Consider the following 22094-nt stretch of genomic DNA (forward strand, 5'->3'; position numbering starts at 1 on the left):
TTTCTGCATGCCTCTCACGCTTGCCTTTCTTCTTTCCTTTTTCCCCATGCTCCCACATATGTGCACCGTCCCACTGAAAGCAGTTTTCAGCTGCGCTTCTTTGCGCACGCAGCTCCAGCTCCCCACTGTCTGCCTCTGGCTGGCCGCTTCATCTCTCTCCATCCTTCAAGCTCCCCCCATGGCTCCCGCAGCTTCTTTGCTGTTTTCTGGCTTGGCCACCTCCGGTCCCAAGTCAGCCAGGGTGCAGGTGTGAAACAGCAGCAACAGTAGCGGTTGATAAAGAGCAGGTTTGCCCTTGTGGTTTATGGTCCACGTTCTCCAGCAGCTCCTCTTGCCCTAGAGTGAGCTTGCAGTCCATAGCCACCTGCGGGCTTGGTGGTGATTGCTCATTGCCTTTTCCAGTGAGGCAGGTAGAGAGCGGATGAAGAAGCCCAGGTGACATGGCCTGTCCGTGCACGTCCCTCTCAGTTTGTGTTCTGTACCTCTGTGACCTGGGTATCTCAGATAAGGCTCCTCAATCACGAGGTAGAAGAAAACGACAGAAATGTTTTGTGTGTCAGGCTCAGTTATTGATAATCTTGAAGTGCTTGCAGTTATTTGGATGAAAATATTGATGCACAGAAGAATGACAGACATCCAAGCTTAATAAAAAATGTTACGAATAAACGCTCACCATCTTTTGAAAGTGTGGGTGTCATATCTCCTCCAGAAATCATCACCTCTGATAAACAAAGCCGGTTTACTGTGAAAACTGGCATTATTTCTCAGATGTGTTAAAACGGAAATGACAATCTTTCTTTCCCCAGCGTGTGGAGGAAATATGTTGAGGAATTTAGAGAATTTATTAATTGGTATGCACACGAGTGGATGTGCTAAGTGGAGAGTTTAATGAGAGATAAGTAATGATGGGAGCTAAGCAGGAAGGAAGACTTTTGCTTTTGACTCTGAAGGCAATGAAGCCTGCAAATGTCCCCGTGTCTCCAGAGCCTGGGCTTTGTCCAGCGGGAGCGCTGCCTTCGGCCCAGGCTGGTTTGTGTGAAGGCCTTTTGCTGCTGCTGCCAGGATTGTCTCCCGGTCCTACAGCAACATCTCTTCAGACGCACCTGGGTTGATAGTCAGGAATTTGTTATCTGTGTAGACGCCGTGGTGCAAACGGTACAGCTGCACAGGAAAGGCCCCTAACTGAGGGAAAACGGCACCGGTGAATTCAGTTTAACCATCAGGATAAAAGCTGACAGTCGGAACCACTGAACTCCCTACGTGCCTGTACTTTGCCATAGGTTTGATTCGCAGAAGCTTTGCCTCCTGCAAGATGACTAAATCCCTAAGAAGCAGGCTGGTGAAATATTCGCTGCTGACATAACCACAGGGAAGTGCTCAGTGGCCGCTTTTTCAGGTGCCCACGTGTATACTCTGAATGGAACTGATCCGGAAGGAGATCCCGTGACGTACGGCCTGACCTACGAGGCTGGATCCAGGCGCTACTTTTCTGTTGACGGAAGCCTTGGAAACGTGACGCTGATCGAGGAACTTGACAGAGAGGTAGCGTGCAGTGAGATGTCCTCACTCCGCTTTAGTGGATTTTCCTTGACTTTCAGTTGATCGATGTCTTTGAGGAGCAATGCCAACTTGTTTGTACCTGAGATGTGTAATTTCTAACTTTGAGACGCTATAATTCACCCATCGGGTTGCTTTCCGGTTGATTTGATAGTACTGGCAGTACTATCAAATTTTTTGGCAGCTGAGGGCTTTCTTTTCAGCTTTTGCCAGAACAGTTTATTTTTTATTCCTATCTGCCCCCACCTGCACGCTATCGAGAACAGTCCCTTAATAGTCAGACATGACTAAATTCCTTCAAAACTCTCCTGTCATAGGAGGAAATAGAAATTTACATAAGCAGTGTCTGAGGACACGTTTCTAGTTATGTCGTGCTCCTTTAACCCTTAACCACGTGGGTTCAAGATGTTCCCAGCAATAGTGGACTGAAGGCAACTTTATTATGAGAACACAGACACCACCCATCGTGTCGCCCATGCAGTAAAGACAACACAATACTTAGTAAACCTTTCAAAATACTACGTACTAACACAGAGTAGTTTTGAAGTAATAATGGTGTTCTAGGAATTATTTCTCCAAAAAGATGACCGATGTTTCACTAGCGCTTCATAATGCAATACGAATTCCCAGAGCAGCCGTCTCCCATCCGCATCTCCAGACAGGCCGTGGAGCACTTTAGCTAAAGGCTCTGAGGGGTCTCCTTAGCCTCTGCTCTGGTTTTCTTGTATCAGTCGCTATTTTCTTGTACCTGCTGAGACGTGCTTAAGTTTGCAGTTCTTTCTCCAGTGAGAGCAAAACCGTCTAACAAATGTATGTTGCTGTTTTACAGAAAGAAGATGAGATTGAAGTTATTGTCAGTATTTCAGATGGCCTGAGTACAGTAAGTATTAATTCTACTCTAACTTGTCAAACTGCTCACCCTGCAGTTGTGCCTCCTTTCATTAAATTACCTTTCGGGGACTATCTCATTTTATCAGAAAACATAATCTCATTAGAGCCTTACCTCCTGCTTCAACAGCCAGCAGTCTGCCGGTAACTCAGGTCTCGTTCCAGCTCTGTGAGGGTAACTACAGCGTCGTGTGAGCCGAAAACTTGATTTAGTAGGCTACGGAATAACAGCAGCTTCCCCTGAAGTTTCACTGTTAGCTCAGTGGGACCCATAACTAAGAAAGAGCTCAAGATTTTTTTTTTGCGAGAAGTGTAACAGGACTGGAACCAGAGTAAGACGTACAAAAGCTGACTGGCTTCCACCCCCGCAGTGTTTCTCTGGCGTGACATTAAGAAGATTTGCTGAGGCCAAGGCGGTTTTCTTGTCTGCTGCTGAACACGGCTTTGATCTAATCATTAAAGGCCTACATGGGGCACGAGCAGCCGGTCCTAGTTCTACAAATTTCCTTGGCATTTTCAGTTTACAGATAGATGTTCCTGTGGTGAGGATATTAGACTCCTACTAAAAGGACCTCGGCTTCATCTCTGGAGGTGACAGAGAAATGTGACCCTCTAACCACCCCCAAAACCAGATAACTCTAGAGTATCATGGTAGCTTGAATGCCATAAAGAAGAAAAATGACTTGCGTAAGTTAACCCCAATGTATAACCTGTGAAGTGCTCCGAGACTCCTTTTTCACTTTAGAGATACCTGGGTGTTCTCCACACGGCTAGTTATTCTGGTTTTCGTGATTTTCTAGGGTTTTTTTTGTTTGTTTGTTTTTTATTTTTTTTTTCTTTCCACTTTTATATGCTCGGTTTTGTTAGAGCAAAGACAATGTATTACAATACATCTTTTGATTACCTTTGGCCGCACATTAATAGGCAAATGAATGGGTTCACGTAAGTCAGCTTGAGTTATAATGTGTTCTTCACATTCCACTCCAGGTTTCAGAGAAAGTGAGGATTCTTGTAACAGATGCTAATGATGAGAGCCCGGAGTTCATCAATACACCTTACATAGTCCAAGTCCCAGAGGTTGGTAAAGTTTCTTTGCATACTGTATTTCAGTAGAACGTAAAGAGGGGCTGGTGTGTTTTCAGTGAAGTCTCAAGATGTGGAGGACTAACTCACATTCTTTTGTTATGGGGTTTGGCCAAAGTCAGTTCGGACTTAAGGCATGCTACTTAGTGGGTAAGTTCCACAGTGTGATTTTAGAATTGGTTTCAGTGGAAATAGGGTACCCTCTATTTTAGCAGATTTCCCGTCCTGTTTATTCCAGAAAGCTTTACTTCCTTGTTCTGCTCCAGTTTCCTCCATTTTTAATCTCTTGCTTGTTTGGTTCCCTCATTCATTTACGTTCTTTCTACCAGCGCTCTCTGTCTCCTTACATGCTCAATTCTCACTTCTTGTAGTTCTGCTGGTTTGCCGCTTCTGTCTCACTGTAGTACCTCTTTCTGGTCACAGAACTCTCCCTCTGGCAGCAGTATCTTTAAGATCGAGGCAGTTGACAGAGACACTGGTTCTGGAGGAAGTATCACCTACTTCTTGCAGGTAAAGTATTATCTGTGCTTTTAAGACTCATCTCTCATTTAAGATTCAGAGGATTGAGCTGCTACCAGTGTCTATAGGGCCAATTCTGTAGCATTGAAATCACAAGAAAACAAGCTTTGGCAAACGCATATTGTCTGCCGTCGAGCAGCAAAGTGCAGCCTGGCAGGCAGGCGTCGGAGCAGGGATGCCGCTGTCACTCTTGCACATCACAGCACGGCTCCTGTTGGCCCCTTCTTTGGGCCAACAGGAGAGCAAGTCTAACTTGTAACCCTGTGTGAAGGTGGGATATCAAAAGCATGATAGAGCTTCCTTCAGAAGGGAAAATGCATGGAAACCCTGTCTGTACTTGGATGCAGCAGGCTGGTGCAAAACTGAAAGCTGTATCGCAGTATGGAGTACTACGTCTTCTTTCCGACGAAGCCAATGCCCGCTTGCAACCAGCCTTCTTGGTGTTGGAATGGGCAGACAGTGATGTCACCAAAAGGACAAAAACTGAGTGACAGTGACCATAGCATATGGAAATCCAAAGGTGTGCGTTTAGGGACTCTCACCATAAGGGGAGGAAGACATTTTTAGGCCCTTCTGAAAATCAGATGTCTTGTAGGTGTCTATTCACTACGGAAAAGATTTTGAAAACCACATTGAAGAAACTGGTTTATTCTGAATAACGAAAGGCTCGTGGCTGGTTCATGATTTGTTCATAAACACACAGAGGTGAAATTCATCAGATACATTATTCACCCAAACTGTATCATTATTCTAGTCTTTTCCTGTAGCAGATGAAATAAAAAATTAATTCCTATGGCAATCTTGTTTCCATACCTGTAATCTTCTGCCCTTTCTCCTTTCCTTTTCCTCTAGAACATCCACGCTAATAAGTTTACAATAGACCGTCACAGCGGCGTCCTGCGCATCAAATCGGGGGTCACCCTGGACTACGAGAAGTCAAGAACGCATTTTGTCGTGGCGGTAGCCAAGGTACAAAGCTTTCTTTTGCAACTGGAGGAGGTGAAGGATTGCATTTGAGTAGGGTAGCTTAGGTCAAACAGAAGCTTGACTTAAAAGTTTGTTGAGACAGCAGTCGCTCCCTCTGCCGCGTTCTGGAGGAATGGAGGGTTCCGTGGAGAGGGAGGCAGAAAGCTGGCCGATGCCCGCTGCCGAGCAACATCCGGAGGCAGCCAGAGGCAGATTCCCCACATTGAGCTCAGTCTCCAGTGCCAGGGCAGCGAGCTCCTCTGCAGCAAGTCACCCACACACATTGAGATTCACTCAGAAGCAAGCACTGGCGTACGCAGCCCCAGCTTTGGGACTCATCAGTCCTTTTGGACTCCCTGATGCTGCTTGGTATGCAACCATGTCACAACAGGGCAGAGCTCTGGAAGAGTCTGTGGATGTTTCTTTTTTCCACATCTCCGCTGCGTTGTGGCAGGATCTCACACAAATCCCACAAGTGATGCTGCAAATCTTTCCTCGCCGCTGTCTCTCTCAGCAGTGTGGTGCCTGCAGCATGGCTGAGGATTTGTAACAGGCATTAAAAATTCACAGACTCTGAAGTAAAGTCTCCCAGGATCCTGCAGAAAGCTGTCAGACTGGCGGTCACATGGGTGGAAGAAGAATAATTTTGCTGCTACTTACAGTGACTTTACATTTCTTGTTTTGTGAAAAATGTATGGACCCTGTTATTTATTTATTTAGGCAGGATTCATTTGAGGAGAAATAACGGAACTTGGGTTAAATGCTGCTTTTGGGCAGTAAGGAGCAAATCTCTTCAAAATCCAGAATAGCATAGCAGGCATGCAGAACAATTCGCACGAGCTTGGCCACTGACCTCTGGCCAGTGCTCCAAGAGTGAGGGTGTTAAAAGCTTCTGAAACCGTGAGGCATTTCTCTAGTTGGCACTGCTGTACCACGAGCACAGCGCCAATGGTGGTAAGATCCCCAGAGATTGTTTTATACGTTTTATATGCTGTGACTGTCACAGAGCTCCTGGGTTTGTGCTCTATCATGCTTTCACTTGTGCCACGTAAGACCCCCTGGGGAACTTTGGTCACATTCACCTGTTTAACTTTCCCCGAGATCGCCTGCATACTTCAGTAGAGGGATCTGACAGCAACTTCTCTTCTAGGATGGCGGTGGGAAGCTGAGGGGAGACAACAAAGTGTTCTCTGCCACCACAACTGTTACCGTCAACGTGGAGGATGTTCAGGACACTCCTCCCATGTTCATTGGGACTCCCTACTATGGATATGTCTACGAGGATACGCTTGCAGTAAGTACTGGTTTTGGCCTGTAGAAGTGCAGTCTTTCACATCTCAGCCAAGGTAAACAAGCGCGGCAGCCCAGAGCACGATCCTCTTGATACCTCATCTGGGCCGAGGCAATCCTGACATCCGAGTAGCACAGGGTACTTTCTGCTCAGCTAGGCAGGAGTAAAGGCCCAGGAAATCCTCCCAGGCCCAAATGCACCAGAACACTAAGAAAGCAAGCAGGGGCATACTAAGGAGAACCACATAAGAGTTGTCCTAAAATTGTTTGTTGCTATGCCTACTGCTGAAGACACACCTCCTTATATGTATCACTGACAGTCTAATGAGTAGAGTGATTTCCCAGCTTTGCCACCATCTCAGAACATCCTACTGTCAGATTTGCTCAAAAGAGAGGGTAGAGTTGAGCCAGTGTATTATGGCACTTTGAGCCATACAGCAGCAGTCTTGATGCTGATGATGCTTCCAGACTCATATCATTCCTGAAGCTGCAAACTAATCAGTTTTCCATCTAAGCAGAGGCACAGTACTGAATAGGGATCAACTTTCACCCTGATACATGTTTTAATTAAAATTTTCTTCATACATAGGATAAGAAACCGTACCTAATTATGAAACTACCCAACCTTAGACTATTGTCAGTGTGTTAGCACCCCATTCGCCTCATTTTCCTCCTCAATGGGCAAAGTTCACATGTTCACTTTGTCCAAAACTGCAACATGAATGTGTGACAGTACACAGCAGCTCAGTTCATAGGCTGTTACATTTCTGCAGGGCAGAGTAACACTTGCATGCTTTACAGATGTTCAGAATGTATCATACATAGACTTACTCTAAGAGTTACACATATATCTTGAAATAACTATCAGGCACATACAGAAATTAGTATTTACCGTGGAACCAGTAACTGCCACAGAGCATCTTGGTAGCAAACCGAAGCAATCGGGTCTCAGATTTGTTACTCCGAATCTGAAGAAAAGGATAAGAGGCTGGGCACTGGGCAAACAGGTACGGTCTCTTCGCAGAAACATTCTCCTTGCTGGAAATCAATGGACCTTAGGGGGTTCCCCATCATGAGCAAAAATACCACCATTCTCTCGACACCTTACTGCAGAAAGACTCTCTGAAATTCAGTTTATAAATACACGACTGTAATCTCATTGCTTTTTGATTTCAACACACAAACCATAATGCCCTATTTCTCCCCAGGGCTCCGAGGTCCTCACTGTTGTTGCACTCGATGGGGACAGAGGAAAGCCAAACAGCATTCATTACTGCATCGTGAACGGTGAGTAGACTTGGCTTATATGAAATCTGAAGCGAAGTCAAATCTAGATGTGACATTAGAGAGAGATGAGCCTAGAGGTTAATAATGCTGTGATAATCTCACATGGAATAGCATCAAATATCTCTAGCAACTCCAGGGCCATGCCTACCGGAAAGCAAGTTAAGACTCACTGAGTTTCAGTATCTGCTTCGCAGCACTGTGCTTGGATTTGTTAGTGTAGTCGATTTGTTAGGCACCAGTAGCCTGCTTGTTGCTTCAGAAAACAAAGGGAGACGCATTCGGTGCCACTGAACATCTCTATAATTCAATCAAGGAAATGAGAAAATGCACTGGGAGACCCAGATGTGGCATTGTTCTTATTAATATTGTCACTGGGGTTCATAAACTGCCAAATCTCTGGTTTCTTGGAAGAAATGATATTTACTAGTGAAGAGAATCTGTCAACCGTCCTGTAACAAAGTAGATATTATCAAAGCAGTAATACTTTTCGTTAGGTCTACTGAGGGCGTCTGTGGCCTGTCTTTCAATGGTATAAATGCAAACCTTACCGGAATTGATGACTCATTAGCAGGTGAAGTCAACCGCTTAGCTCCAAGCTAAACCTTTAGTTTCATTTGGTTGTTTCTTCCTTCAAAACAGGACTTCCACGATAACTGGGCACCCAGATTCCCAGGACCTCACAGTTTCATGCAAGAAATGTCAAGTTCAGTTGCAGAGCTATTCGGGAAATTCTTCCATGTGTTAAATCATTTGTCTAGATGTCTAGAGCGGACGGAGAGGGTTGAAGTTCAGATTTTATCTTGATGTGGGATGGGATCATGCTGAATAAGTTCCTTCTCCCTGATGAAAGAGAATAGGTAGAATAGGGGCTGCAGAAGAGGAAAACAGATGAAAAATGAGGAAAAGGTAAAAAGAAAGGTGGAAAATGAGGAATGAAAACAAAGGAGTGTTACAGAAAGAAGCTAAACAAGGGGAAAAAAAAAAAAACAGTTGAAGGAAAATACGCCAAGGCAGATGAACCAGGGAAGCTGTCAAAGAAACATGGGACAGACTAAAAAGAGCTTGGCCATTGGGTGAAGGGAGATGATCCTCTCCCTCTACTCTGCCACATCTGAAGTACCATGTCCAGCTCTTGTGTCCCCAGATAAAGACAGAATTCTCTTAGAGATATTCCATCAGAGGGCCACAAAGATGAGGGACCTGGAACACATCCCATACAAGGGAAGGCTGAGAAAATTGGGACTCTTCAACCTGGAGAAGAGAAGGTGGGGAGAAGGGGAAAAAAAAAAGAGAAAAAAATCAGCAAATGGGAAATATTTATTTTAAGACTTTTTTTTATCTAGAGCACGTAGGACAACTTTAGAAAGTACTCTAACCCTCTAAAAATGCAAAATAGAGGAACATGTGCAGTGCCACATACCCTGAGTTATCAGTTTCTCTTCCTGAAACATAGGGACATAGACAAAGTGTGGTATTTTGGATTGAAACTACTATTGATTTCAGCTCCTTCTCAGTCAGGACGTGCTTTCCAGGCCAATGTATCTTAATAATTGACCTCCTAGATGTGTCAACCTGTTCAATGTTGTGTCTAATATACTTTAAAGAAGTTGCAATTACTACAGGTATTAGCAAAATGGGATTCTATCAGATGGTTTACAAATAAGCATTGGAATTGAGTTAGAGAGAAATGAAAGTGACAGGGCTTTCAGATGGTCATCCTTCTTTCTAAAAGCCTCAAGTTCCTTTTTTCAGGGTTTTCCCCTCATCTGCTTTCCGTGGTAGGCTCTGCAACAAAGCAGAACCTGTGGCCAATCCTACGGGTGAGACTGCATGCAGGCTCTCATAGGGCAGAATGGGTCCCCAGATGCTGGCCGTCCCCTCCCTGAGCAGGGCAAATTCACCGGGTGTAAAGGGATCAAAGCCCTGTAACTGGTCTTCTGTTCAGAAAGATGGAAGTCACGCTGCATGGATCAAAATCAGCTTGCAGCCCCATCCTGCCTGCGGAGCTGTCTCAACCTCTGTGAAAGAAAGCCTAGGCTTTACTCTAGATTTTCCTAAGTCCATTTTCATGAAGGCCAGCCTTGCAAGATGAGTGTCGTTTAACAAATTGGATGTTTAAAGCCAGAAGATGCTTCTCCCAAGACGCTGTTCACAGAAAGCATGACTGTGCTTCTTTAGCATAAATTGTCCAACTCCTCACGTTAGCTGATATTAGCGAGAGTGATGTTCTTGTTGCTCAGAAAATTAATTATGTGTGCATTTGCTAATTAAAATGAGTAGTGTTTATTTATTTATTTTTTTAAACTAAACCAGCATGTAAACAAGGCAGCATAACAGAAAGGAAAATGAAATGTGCATGCCTGGTTGCTGAGGCTCGGAGGGAACCTTGCCAGCATGGAAGAGTGAAAAGCAAGGGCAGCTGCCTGTGGGGTCAGAGCTCTGCCTAGCTGCTCCTAGAAGAGTAAACTCTTGTTGGCCCTCATCTGTGCTCTTATCATACTACAATCAGGCATAAAAATGCTTCACTTTTCAAAAATAGCCTCCGATAGCAGTGGATACACATCCAGACAAATATACTAAATGCACACTTCATTAAGCATACCATGCTGGTTCAAGAAACAGAAAACGGCATGTAACTAGACTATCTTGGTTTATTGCAGGAAGTGAAGGTTCTTTTGAAATCAGCAACACCACCGGAGCCATTTCCGTTATAAAAAGTCCAAATCAGCTCAAGAAAGAAGTATATGAATTAAGAGTTCAGGTACGTACTGAGGGCCCTGGCTGCACTCCGTTTACCCTGCTACCGCCCCTTCCTGGCAGACCCCTCGTGGGGAAATCTCCCGCTAGTTGTTCATGTGGTTCCTTGTCTTGGTGTGACCAGAGGCATTGCAATCCATACAGTGATACATATGGGAGTTTAGAAATAACTTACAAATCCCCCTAATATCTAGTCAAAGTAATGCTGCACCTTGGCTACTGCTATCAGTTCTAACTGCATCTACATCAAGATGAGGATCTTTCTTTCCATCCTCAAAGACAACAATTTCTTAGGGAAACCCATCACATTTTTACACAGCAGAGCTGTAACGCCAAATGAGTGAACAGCCTAATAGTTCAAAGGCAAGACAGCGAGTGTGGTAAGGAATTTAATTAAGCATTGCCTTAAATCTGGCATGCTCTAAACAGCTGAAGAGTAATTCTTCAGAGGGGTTCAGCAGACCAGCACCTTTGTTTTTAAGCCCTTTCAACATAAACATGCCCGTTAGGGATGTGTTTTGTTCCAACAGTTTCTGTCCTGTCAGAATAAACACCTTAGATTGAAGGTGGTAAATTAGTCTGCATTAGTTTCATTTAAACCAATTTTGTCTTTCAGTTAATAAAAACAGCAGCTAGATTTGCTCATCTGTACAACCTACACCCAGCTTAAATGAAGCCTATCCAGATGGCAAAGCAGAATTGCAAATCAGAGAACACAACTGTCCTTTTGCTCTTTCAAATTTCACACAGCCTGAATACTGCAAATACATCTTACCTCTCAGAGTTCCAAAGCTGCTGCCCTTCCAGTACTGAGCCAGTTACATACCTGTGGTACCCAGCAAACGTCAAGTTCATCTTCCTTTTCCATTTCATAAATACCTTGGGCAAGCAATTATCTTGTCTGTATCAAGTTATCTGTCTTTGGAGGACTGTTTTTTACCTAGGGTGAAATACAAAGCTCACAAAAGATGATTTTTTTTCCCCATCAGATCTGGTTGGGACTGAATTATTACCACACTTTCTAATCATCTTGAACTCCACTGCAAGGTGGACTGAGGTTTCTACAGCAACATAAGGCTATGAATGCTTGTACAAAACTGCTGTTAGGGTGATTTGTGCATGCAAAACAAGACCCAAACATGGAACTAAGGAACGAGCCAGCTGCAGCTAAGAAGGGAATATTCCTTCATCTCTTTTCTCTCTCTTAACTTTGTCCAGGCATCAGAAGTCAGCCCAGAAGGGGATATCTCAGCATATGCCTTTGCCACGGTGACTATAAGGGTGGTCGACCTCAACAACCATCCGCCAACATTTCATGGAGAAAGCGGTCCCCAGAACAGATTTGAACTGACCATGTACGAACATCCCCCAGAGGGTGAAATCTTGAGAGGACTGAAGATTACTGTCAATGATTCAGATCAGGTATGTGGAAACTGTGAGTTTTCCTGCTCAATTTTCACAAAGATAGAAAGGGACATCAGAGCAAAAAATGTCAAGCCTTCGGTTTTTTTTTTTTAGCACTGAATTGTTTCACGTGCATTCCCAGAAAGTTTAGGGCAGGCAAAATACTTGCCAGGACCATTACCACAGAGAATTTGGACTCTAAGGCATATTTAGTTTGTCATACGTCATTTAGTCTGACCATTATGTCAGAGAAAAGAGCAGCGGTCCCAAATTTGCAGCTCACCCCTCGAGGCCACTGAAACTGAAAAGTCTTCATGTATTTCTTTTGCCTGTTGGTTATGTTCAGTTGCTGTCAGCATAACATATTCCCTTTAGATAACTACTAAAGCCCCAATCGCTTTAGTAACCTTAAGTACTTTAAGTTTCTGTCTGTACCTTTTATAACCCCTCTGGAAACAATACCTTCCATGCCCTTACATTGTATTTATGGCAACCAATTATCCTTCTAGAGCTTATGTTACAACCAGAGTCTGTAATTTGTGCTTTGATATATCGTTCCCATTGGAGTGATACTTTTAGGTCATCTTAGAAATTATGCTAGCGCCAAACTAACTAATCAAATGAAAAGAAAAGACAACTCCATCCATCTCAGCCCAATATCTAACTGACCCCTGACACTCACAGATACTATTGCGACGGTTGCTATGGGATCCCTAAGCTAAATACTGCAGGAAGGGCATCCATCCAAGTTAGTCTTAGAGTAGGCAGCAACAAGAGAGAGATTAATGCATCTGATAACTGTATTGCCATTGGAAAGAGCGCTTTTATTCAACTGCTCTCAGTATTGTGCTGTTTTGACTGTATTGTATTCTACCAAACCCACCGGCTTCTTCCACCTCCCTCCAACTGCACTGCAGCAAGCAGTTAAAGGACTGTTTTCAAAACAGTGCTTTATCTATCCTACTGTTGTCACTGAGGATGTTACTACAGAAGAAAAGAAACAAAACTCATCTCTTTTATTTGGAGACCAAATATATACGTATTACCTAGACTGATAAAATACTCAGGGCTACATATTAGGCTATAAACTAAACAGAAAATACAGCTAATAGTTCAAATTTCTCAAGAAGCTTCCTAGTACAACATACAACATCACTCTGTAGGGATAGGATTTTGTAATGCTATCATAGGATAGAAAGCGCCATGATAATAGCAGGGTAGCAAAGTCTCTGGTTACAGCAAATGCAAACTAGCCCAAACACAGCAGCAACAGACATTTAAATGAAGAAAAAGAGCTGCTTACCTTTGGAAGGCCTCAGGTAGGCAGGGATCCCCAGTGGGAAAGGCTAGCATTTCCACTGCCAACCCTTAAATGAGGTCTGGGAAGGGGTGGATCCTGGTTCCAGCCCTTCCAGCCACTCAGCTGCATTGCATACACCTGTGCTGGCCCTGCCTTCCTATCAGGTGCTCCATCACTGGTTCAGTCCCTGATTTAGTGTTTCCATTACTGACTGATACTGTTTAAAGACACAGAAAGCAATGTTTTCCCCCCTATAAAGACTTATGTCTCTAACAACCATTGATGTCTCGGGTGGTCCAGGTGAGAAGGAAGCCACAATCACAGCCCGTCTCAGGCCTACAGTTTGATGGAAATGCCATCTTGCAAGAACATCACACAGAAATTTCTCATCCCCCTCTCTTCAGCCAGCAGATGCTACTAAAGGCCTGGTGTCATTGTCCCTTGCATTGCTCCTCTGTCCCCCGGCTGTCTGCTTTGCTATGCGTAGCAAGGCTTACTCTGTGCAGATCTGGGCTCAGTGGATAACACTGTCAAAAATTACTGAGCCTTTGAAGGGAGGCAGCGCTCTCCCTGGCAGCATCAAGTTCAAGCGCAGAGGACTTCTCGCAGTCAGACAGTCACATTTCCCCACCGGCACCGTTCCCTGCAGTCCAGCAGCTCTGGCTTTGCTTTGCGTGCTGTACCGCCTGGCAGAAGGAAGCCCATTGTCTCCTGTATAGCTGTGGGGATTTTTGTAACTGGCCGACTCAGACCACTGTACTTAGATCCAGGATTACTCCTGTTTCCTTGGGATCTACCACGGAGTACTTTTTGTCTTGACACGGGGCAGGGCTGCAGCGGGAACTGCTTGTAACGACCCTCAGGAATGGAAAAGCAAAATTATCCTGTTCAAAAGTTGTTATTAGAAATTCTTCACCACAAGATTGATTGTGGGGGCAGAACGCAGCACCAGCTGGGCAGGGATAGCGGCTTGTTGCCCCAGTGTAATCATTTTACTGCCGGAGAAAGCAGTGACGTTATAAACGTAGTTCAGTGGGCTTCCTTGTAAGGCAGAGATGTAGGAATCCCACTTCATTTTTTCTTCTCCATGCTCCAGCTGATTTTAAACAGTTTGTCTGGCACTCTGGCACGCCGTTGCCATCTCACACACCAGAGCTGCTAACCTAGGTATCACCACTTCTTTTGTCCTCTATTGTCTAGAAAGTTTATCTATATGCTGGGATTTGGGCTTTCCTTTCACCTGGAGCTGTCAGATGTGTGTCACATTTCATTCTGCTCCCAGGTGTGCCGACTTCCAAAAGGCTCGGAGGCCACAACTCAGGGCCAGTTTAACCCAGTCAGTGCAAAATGTCAGGTCCCACTTCTGTTTGGAAATTGCACATTTTCAGGCCTCTGTGTCATTCTGGGATGTGAGCTCTTAAGCCACAGGTTGGATTTTTTGACAGATCCATCGTCCCGGCTTGGGCAGGTCAGTCATCTCCCCTCAGCAGGGACCAGGAGAAGGCAGAACTTCCTCGCTCGTATGCGAGCGGTGACGTCCCTCTCGCCTGCATTATCTTGCAGCACGAGGCAGCGAGCTGAAAACTTCTTGCCAAAAGATTGCTTTTCCTAGCCAGCCCTGCTGCAGGGTTTTCCCATTATGACTGGAAGAATAACCAAGCTTGTCTATCTATTTACAGAAAAGTTACGTCTGTCTCGTGACCAGGGCTGGAGCGATTATATAGCTAAGCTTCTTTCCCTAGGTATGGAGAACAGAAGGCTCTCAGCAGTAAGACCGATTCTAATTTCATACATCTTGAAGAAACAGAGCCAGCTTAAGCTGTAAGAAATGCATCATTCACCAAAAGCAATGCAGTATCTGCTTTTCTTCACAGGGAGCCAACGCTAAATTCAACCTCCGTCTCGTCGGACCCGGCGGCATTTTCCGAGTCGTTCCCCAGACGGTCCTGAATGAGGCTCAGGTTACAATAATAGTGGAAAATTCTGCTGCTATTGACTATGAAAAATACAAGGTCTTAACCTTTAAGGTACTTGTGCTTTCTGGACCCTCTCTGCTCACGTGTCTGATATGCGTATGATGGCTGACAAATCCGATGGGATTTATCTCCTCTGTCCACCCGGAGCTATCTGATTATATGTCACTGACTTTATATTCGATAGAAAGGAAACTCATTTCCTCCTGTTTCATCAACTTCTGAAAGGCTTAATGGATCCGTTTATGGGATAATTTACTCCAGACAGTACAAGCTGTTGAGTATTAAGTATCAGTGGAAATTGCATGTTGTCCAAGTCATTCCAGACTTAACTCCAAGGGTGTTATTTCTACTTTTACAGTGCTAGGTTCACAGGATGAAATTCTAATTTCCCCGGAGCCAGAAATTCACCTGCTTAGTCAGAAGTAATTCAGTTCATTATCATACTTTGAATACTGGTGGGCCAAAGACCTCATCTGACCAGAAGATAATTTCCCAAAACTGCTCACTGCCTTTGTCAAAGTGTATCTCCCCTGCGTGGCCCTTTGCAGACCGATCTGGGGCCATCTCACTGATGTTCCAAGCCAGCCACGCAAGAGCCAGCATTCATCCGAATGCTGGAAACTTTTGTTTTATTATCTTTGCTGAAGAAATATCAAATGATTTTGCCAAAAATGCAGAGCCTTTGTCTAAATTCCAAATGAAGAAGGTGCAGTGGGATGATATGGTAACGATGCATTTGAGCAAATACTTTATAAAGACTTCGTGGCCTTCTCCATTTCCTCGAGAAGTCAAAATTGCTTTCTATCCAGTTCTAGTTGCTAATCTAGTCTAGTCATTCTGTGTAGACTTTAGGGTGAAACACGCTCTTATTTCTATTTAACATGTATCCCACAGCAGCTTTGAGAAGCTAGTATCTTCTCTCTTTTTTTTTTAATTCTTTTTCCTACAAACAACAACTCCGTTTCTCTGGTTTGTAACTGAACAGCAAAATGCCAGAGAGATATTAAAGCAGACTTGACAGGAAGGCGCACCAAAGCGCCACCCGAGGCAAAAGCTGCCAGAGAAAATACACCTCCTGTTCAGGGATGGCTTTTAAATTCCATCGGCCATGAGGACCCCCTTCATTTTCAGCTCAGATCACGTCCCTCCTCGAGGAGAGCCCAAACCCACCATCCGCCGTCTGCAGGCACTCGCATCTCCCGCAGACTGGGACCAGATGCAGCTGCAATTCACTTCGGTTGCCAAAATCAAAGTCGATTTTAAAGAATCTCCTGCCACTTTTAAGGTTATATCTGTCTACTTTTCTGGCACTTGTATTAATTGCTGCTATGCAGTCCTGTGAAGTAACAGTTTTAGCTTTTTTTTTTTTCTCTCTCTGCTTGTAGTGAAGGATATAGCACTGCATAATACATTGCAGATCAGAAATCCGACAAAAACCCCACCCTGTGGGAAGAATTTGCAGGTGCGCTGACAGGGCCGGACCTTTCAGTGGCTGCTGAAAGGAGAAGGAATGAAAATGAACGTAAATAGAAAGTCAAAGCACTAAGCTATCAGAAGGCACTTTGGGATGGGCAGGTTCTATCACCAAAGATGATTTCACTGCAGATGCTATAATTTTGTTACAGCACCACGTGCATCATAAGCAGTAAGATTTTATCTGTGTGCTGATCTAGGAGCTGATTTCTCACATGCGAGTTCGGTGATGTCTGACTCTACTTTCAAAAATTTATTTTGCTAAAACACCCTCTGAATCTCCCAAGCACACAAGTTTGCAGAGACACGGCAACAAGCTCTCCTTTGAGAACATATGGGCCCTGAGGTAATTCTAGCAATCCTTCAGGTCGCATGCCTTCAGGAATCCCGTAGCTTTTATTCCCAGCCATTACACCTGTTTACACAGTAGGAACAGTTCCAAAAGATGATGCTGAGATGGCCTTCTCCCCACCTACTTCAAACTCTCTCTCCAAGCCCTGTCACCTGTGGGCGATGCAGCCTTCCTCCAACGCATGGGGAAGAGGAGATCCCACAGCCCTCAGCTCAGGAGCTGCACAAAGTGGGCAAGAGCTCCGTGACAGCAACACTTCTGTGCAATCTGAAGCTCAAAGCTTCCACTAGGATGTTCCTTTAAGAAGTAATAATATATGCTTTGTAGTCATTTTCTGTTTCTTTTTCTGTAGCTTCTTGCAATAGAGGTGAACACACCAGAGAAATTCAGCTCGACGGCTGACGTAGCGATACGTCTCCTAGATACCAATGACAATGTCCCAAAGTTCTCCTCTGATTACTACATTGCCAGGATCCCTGAGAACTCTCCAGGGGGCTCAAATGTAGTTGCTGTAACTGTAAGTTTTACTCACTTGTAAATAATTTTTCTCTTTTCTAGCTATTTGTGCAGACAGTCCGAAGGCCTTAAAAATCATAAAATCATGGAATTGTTTGAGTTGGAAGGGATCCTAAAAGGCCAGCTTGCCACTTAGCTTCTGGATTCAGCTCCAGTTCCTTTCCAGAATCAACAAGATAATAATATTTTTTTAAAATATTGATAAATATTTTTCATATATATGTATCAATATTGTTAAACTGTTTTTCAGAACAACAGATTTTATTTATTGATTGATTTCTGTTTGAATTAAAGGCCATCTGCTTTTAAGACAAATCACATGATCAGTGAGTACTAGGAAGGCACCAGTCAAATCCGTGTCCAATGGAAATATTTGGTTATGGCTAAGCAGAATTACATTTGCTGGATTTGCTTGCTTAAGTACAAGTAAAAAGAAAACAAGATGGCTGTTTAGTGGGTATTAGTCTCCTCTTCCTGGGAAGAGTCTGGCTGCTCCATGCCTAATTAGACAGTTATTAAGGGAAGGCTATGACACTGAAATGCTTAGAGCTGGGAAAGAAAGATTCCTGTAAGCATCTCTTCACAGAGGGAATAATATGCCTATAAATTTTCTTGTATCTCACATTTTCATAAAAAGAAAATCAGAGCATTATATGGGTGCTGTGCCGGAGTCAAGCTTCCAGCCATTAGAATGCAAGCTGCACCTCTTCAATGCAGCTGCTGAGAGACACATCTCGCATCCCAGAGCTCCTGGCTGCACGGGGATTGGCAGACAAAACAAGGTCACCTTGACTCCATACACCACTGTATTTGCAGCAGGAAAAGTAGGCAATGCCACAAGGTACATAACAACAACAAATTATAAAAAGTTTGCAAAAGAAGCAAAACTAACTATTCTGAGCCAAGGTGAAAAGGGCAACATAGCTGAAGATTCCATGTGAAGTTTATTTTCAAGTGGCATCAACTCAGTGCTTGATCTGCATTCATAAATATATTTCACAAAGCGAGATTCGCTGGATGAAGAGAATCCTGCACATGCAGAATGTTTTACAAAAGGGTAGGAGATCTGAGAATAGGCTTATCAAAATTGTGAGGTGAGAGAAGCTGACAAGCTTAAAACACTTACCAGCAAGGCTTTTAGTTAGGTGGGAATCAAACGCATTATTCCAGTTTTCAAAAGAAGCAACAAATATTTACAACAGGAAGAGGAATGAGCCACCCACCACCAGGAGTTCTGATGACTGTGTACAGTGGTTTATCAAAGCTATCAAAGAACAGTGACTTAGGGAAATTGCTGTCGCTAAATCAGTAGCTTCCCTAATCTTGAGACAGGAAGCCAGCAAGAGTCCAGAACAAAAACATCATCTGATGTAGTATCTGCATTATTAAAAGCGATTATTAAGTATAACTTGAAATAACTTGAATTTTTTTAAATGCATTACTTTAAACTGAATCAATTAAATAAGCAGATTTAAAAAAAAATCCTCTGGATAAAGTAAATTATTTTGACCAGAGAATGTGCACTAATACTTAAGTTATAATTGGGAAAGCTTGATAGCGGGCAGTTTGTGCCATTGAGATCGACTTCGTTGCTCGTAAAGGAAGGATGCGTTAAATGTCAATAAATAGAGCCATCTAGCGGCTTGCCTCAAGCACCAGCCCGGCCAGGAGACTGCCGGCCTCTTCGCTGCCTTCCTGGGAATATTTCTTTGGCATTTCTTTGTGCCAAAGGAGAACTTTTCCCTGCGTTAAAAAATCATCATCATCATCATCATTTGTAAATGACAGTTTTCGAGGTGCACAACTGTTAATGCGACTTCTCCCTAAAAATGTTCTGGCGTAAGGAGGGAAAAGTCTTTTCATTGTTAAGTGACTTGTTTTTAAAGGAAAAATGAATGCATCTCTTTTTGCAGTTTAAGAATATGGCTGTCTCTCTTTTAAGGCTACAGATCCAGACTCTGGGCTTTGGGGAGAAGTCAAGTACTCTATCTACGGAACGGGAGCAGATCTGTAAGTAAAAAAAGAAAATTAAGTGACGTACGAGCAGACTATTAAAACACATGTGGAAGAGAAATGAGAGATGTTGGTCTAGTTGTGAAAAGTCCATTCTAGGGGGAAAAAAATTCCTTGCTCTCTAGCTTCCCTTTCCGTGTAGCTGTACAAATAGTTGTTTCAACTCCTGTCAAAATAAATCAAAGAAGTAAACACTTTCAAAGATGTAAACCTGAACTTTGAAGTCCAACCGTATTGAGTGTTCAAGGCATCTTATATAATTAAACCTTATAGCCCTACATAAGGGAAGAATGACATTTGACGCATATTTGATGGTGTAACGATCTCAAGTTCCCTTTCCCTGCCTTTGGGAAGTATGGGATAAGAGCATCCCAATACATTGGTTTTGCCTACACTGTTCGCATCCCAGCAGTTGCTTTGGTCTGTTGCTGGAGTTCCTAGCCTTGCCTAGCATCAGCAGTCTGTCACAGATATCATTGCTGGAAGCTGCATCTCCTGAACACAGAACCTGGAAAAGAACAGACTGTTGAGGCACTCATCCCCACAATCCATTTTTCTCCAGGCTTTATCCCCAGGAGTTAGAGCTGAATTCCTCTTGTTAGGGTGAAAGCCATTTAAAGACATTGTCAAAGTCCAAAATCCAAGATGCTAAGGGTGAACCTCTTCTGTAGACAGAAAGGTACGCATATGGAAACATTTCCAGGATGGATTATTTTGATCTACTCAGTAAGTCCTTAAGCTAGCTGCATAAAGGCAAGCAGGCAAAGGTCTTGTCATAGAGACAGACTTCTGTGGTTTAAAATGTAACAGCTGGTGCAACAAAGCTTGTTAAGGTTTCTGACAAAGGATTTAGAAAAAGGCGTAGGTACTACTTTTTTCTGGTTGGAGTTGTGGGGATGTTCAGACTTAGTGTTCTTACACTACCAAATAAGCAAGTTAGGATATCAAGACTTTTTTCTGTTCTTAAATATGTTTGGGGTTTGTTTTTATTTTTCTTTTGTTTTTGTTTTGCTTGTGCCAGGCTGGCATGGCTCTCCAAGGCTGGACTGATTTTGAGTTTTGGACCTCCAGATTCACTGAATGCACAGATTTGAGATTTTCAATTAGAAACTTTTTTTTTTTTTCTTTTACAGCAGCACAAATGCAGTTATGTTGGCAGAAAAGTGATTTTTACTTGAGTAAGAGGAATGTTGATAGCCGTTGAAGACATAATCATTACATCAGTGCTCCTCCCTCCAAACTGACTTTAGGAGTGGGGTACATTGCTGCAATATCTTCACTTCTCTGTGTTTTTGTTCTTCCATTAAGATGAGGATGGTGAGAATCTTCTCTACGAGGTTTCATTGGGCTGGGCATTAAGAGGGCACTCAGCACAGGCCCTACCAAGAGTATGCACAGCTCTTTCCACCTCTGGTCTAGTATTTGTATTTAACAGATAAGTGGAAACAATTGATGAATCTCGGTTATTAAGTACTTGTTTAATAATCACTCTCAATCGCACTCACATTTGTAGTACAGAAAACGTTTTGTCATTCTTTACAATAATTAAAGGGTATATAAAACCTTCTATTTGTTAAAAACCCTGCTGTTTGGAGCCTACATTGGTAGTCCATTTACAAATGACAGTGTGTTAGTAACTTCTCTATAAATCCAAGCTTTTGCTTGTCACTTTTGACAGTGTCTCAGTAATTACAATTGTATAGAATTGAACTTGCTACAAATAAATCTGAGCACCCACTCCATCCCAGTGCCAGTCTGTGGAAAAGTGATTATTTTTGGAAGAAATAATTTGGCCTGCAGTTTTGGGGATTTGAGAACAGTTATTTTTCTTACCCATTCTAAGAAGAAAAGAGCTTAAAAATGATATGCAGCAAACTTCCATTAGCTATCAAGGATACATCAATCAATCTTAATTTATTTAGAACATGATCTAATACACTGCTCTTCTTATAAACTGAAGGAATAGGCAATTCCTTAATGTTTTAATGCAAAGAAATTATTCTGGAAGAAGGCCAATGTGGTGAGCATTTATTCAGGACAAAGCCTATAACAGAAAACGCAGCTGAGATGACATGAGCAGTGAATAGAAAAACACCAAACACTGGTTGTTTTGTGACTTCCAGACCTAAAGACAAGCAGAATGAATGACTCAGGAACATTACTCTGGCATGAGGTTGGTGAACTATATTAATCTTTGGGGCACATCATTTCAGTGTTTAGAACCCACCTTTACTCTAGACTGCAAATACACACTAAGCAACCAAAAGGAAAAGAAAACAAAACAAACAAACAAACAAAAAACCACCCATAAGTCTCTCAATGCTTATTTTCCAGGTTCCTAATCCACCCATCAACAGGTATAATTTACACCCAACCTTGGGCTGTATTAGATGCTGAAGTGAACTCAAAGTATAATTTCTACGTGAAAGCAGAGGACACAGATGGGAAATACAGCTTGGCTGAAGTGTTTATCACTGTGCTAGATGTCAATGACCACTCTCCGGAATTCAATGAAAACATCCAGGAAAAGACGATGATCATTGGGTCACCAGTGAAGATAGAGGTGAGAAAGAACATAGCGTGTCACAAAGCACAGTGCTTTGGAAAAGCCCCAGCTATGCAGTTTATTGCTCAGGGATTATCATGACGAATGCCTGAAAGTTGCCTTTTCCTGAGGCTTTACTCTTCACATCCATTTGTATGTAACAAATGC

The 22094-nt window shown here is 43.2% G+C and overlaps 1 protein-coding gene and 1 long non-coding RNA gene across 3 annotated transcripts in view; one reads left to right on the plus strand and one right to left on the minus strand.

The window, feature by feature from the left end:
• The window catches only part of CDHR1 (cadherin related family member 1), a 34413-nt gene that overhangs the window by 3772 nt on the left and 8547 nt on the right, over window positions 1-22094 (plus strand). Inside the window, exons 3-15 of the mRNA XM_010714160.3 lie at window positions 1397-1542; window positions 2387-2437; window positions 3433-3522; window positions 3952-4038; window positions 4900-5016; window positions 6164-6307; window positions 7512-7590; window positions 10251-10351; window positions 11566-11769; window positions 14926-15078; window positions 17205-17369; window positions 19311-19378; window positions 21716-21944. Of these exons, the coding sequence (XP_010712462.1) occupies window positions 1397-1542; window positions 2387-2437; window positions 3433-3522; window positions 3952-4038; window positions 4900-5016; window positions 6164-6307; window positions 7512-7590; window positions 10251-10351; window positions 11566-11769; window positions 14926-15078; window positions 17205-17369; window positions 19311-19378; window positions 21716-21944 (1634 nt within the window). The remainder of the gene's footprint in view (window positions 1-1396; window positions 1543-2386; window positions 2438-3432; window positions 3523-3951; window positions 4039-4899; window positions 5017-6163; window positions 6308-7511; window positions 7591-10250; window positions 10352-11565; window positions 11770-14925; window positions 15079-17204; window positions 17370-19310; window positions 19379-21715; window positions 21945-22094) is intronic.
• LOC104911882 lies at window positions 7547-14685 on the minus strand. Of its 2 annotated transcripts, none has more exons than XR_004160449.1 (4): window positions 13055-14685; window positions 11123-11287; window positions 8139-8430; window positions 7547-7633 (listed from the first exon to the last, which is right to left on the minus strand). It is a non-coding gene; the product is annotated as an uncharacterized LOC104911882 (long non-coding RNA). The 2 variants fall into 2 exon arrangements; XR_002116993.1 differs by having other exon boundaries at window positions 7586-8039; window positions 13055-14684.

The sequence above is a fragment of the Meleagris gallopavo genome, chromosome 8, assembly GCF_000146605.3.
Source record: "Meleagris gallopavo isolate NT-WF06-2002-E0010 breed Aviagen turkey brand Nicholas breeding stock chromosome 8, Turkey_5.1, whole genome shotgun sequence".
Lineage (NCBI taxonomy): Eukaryota > Metazoa > Chordata > Aves > Galliformes > Phasianidae > Meleagris > Meleagris gallopavo.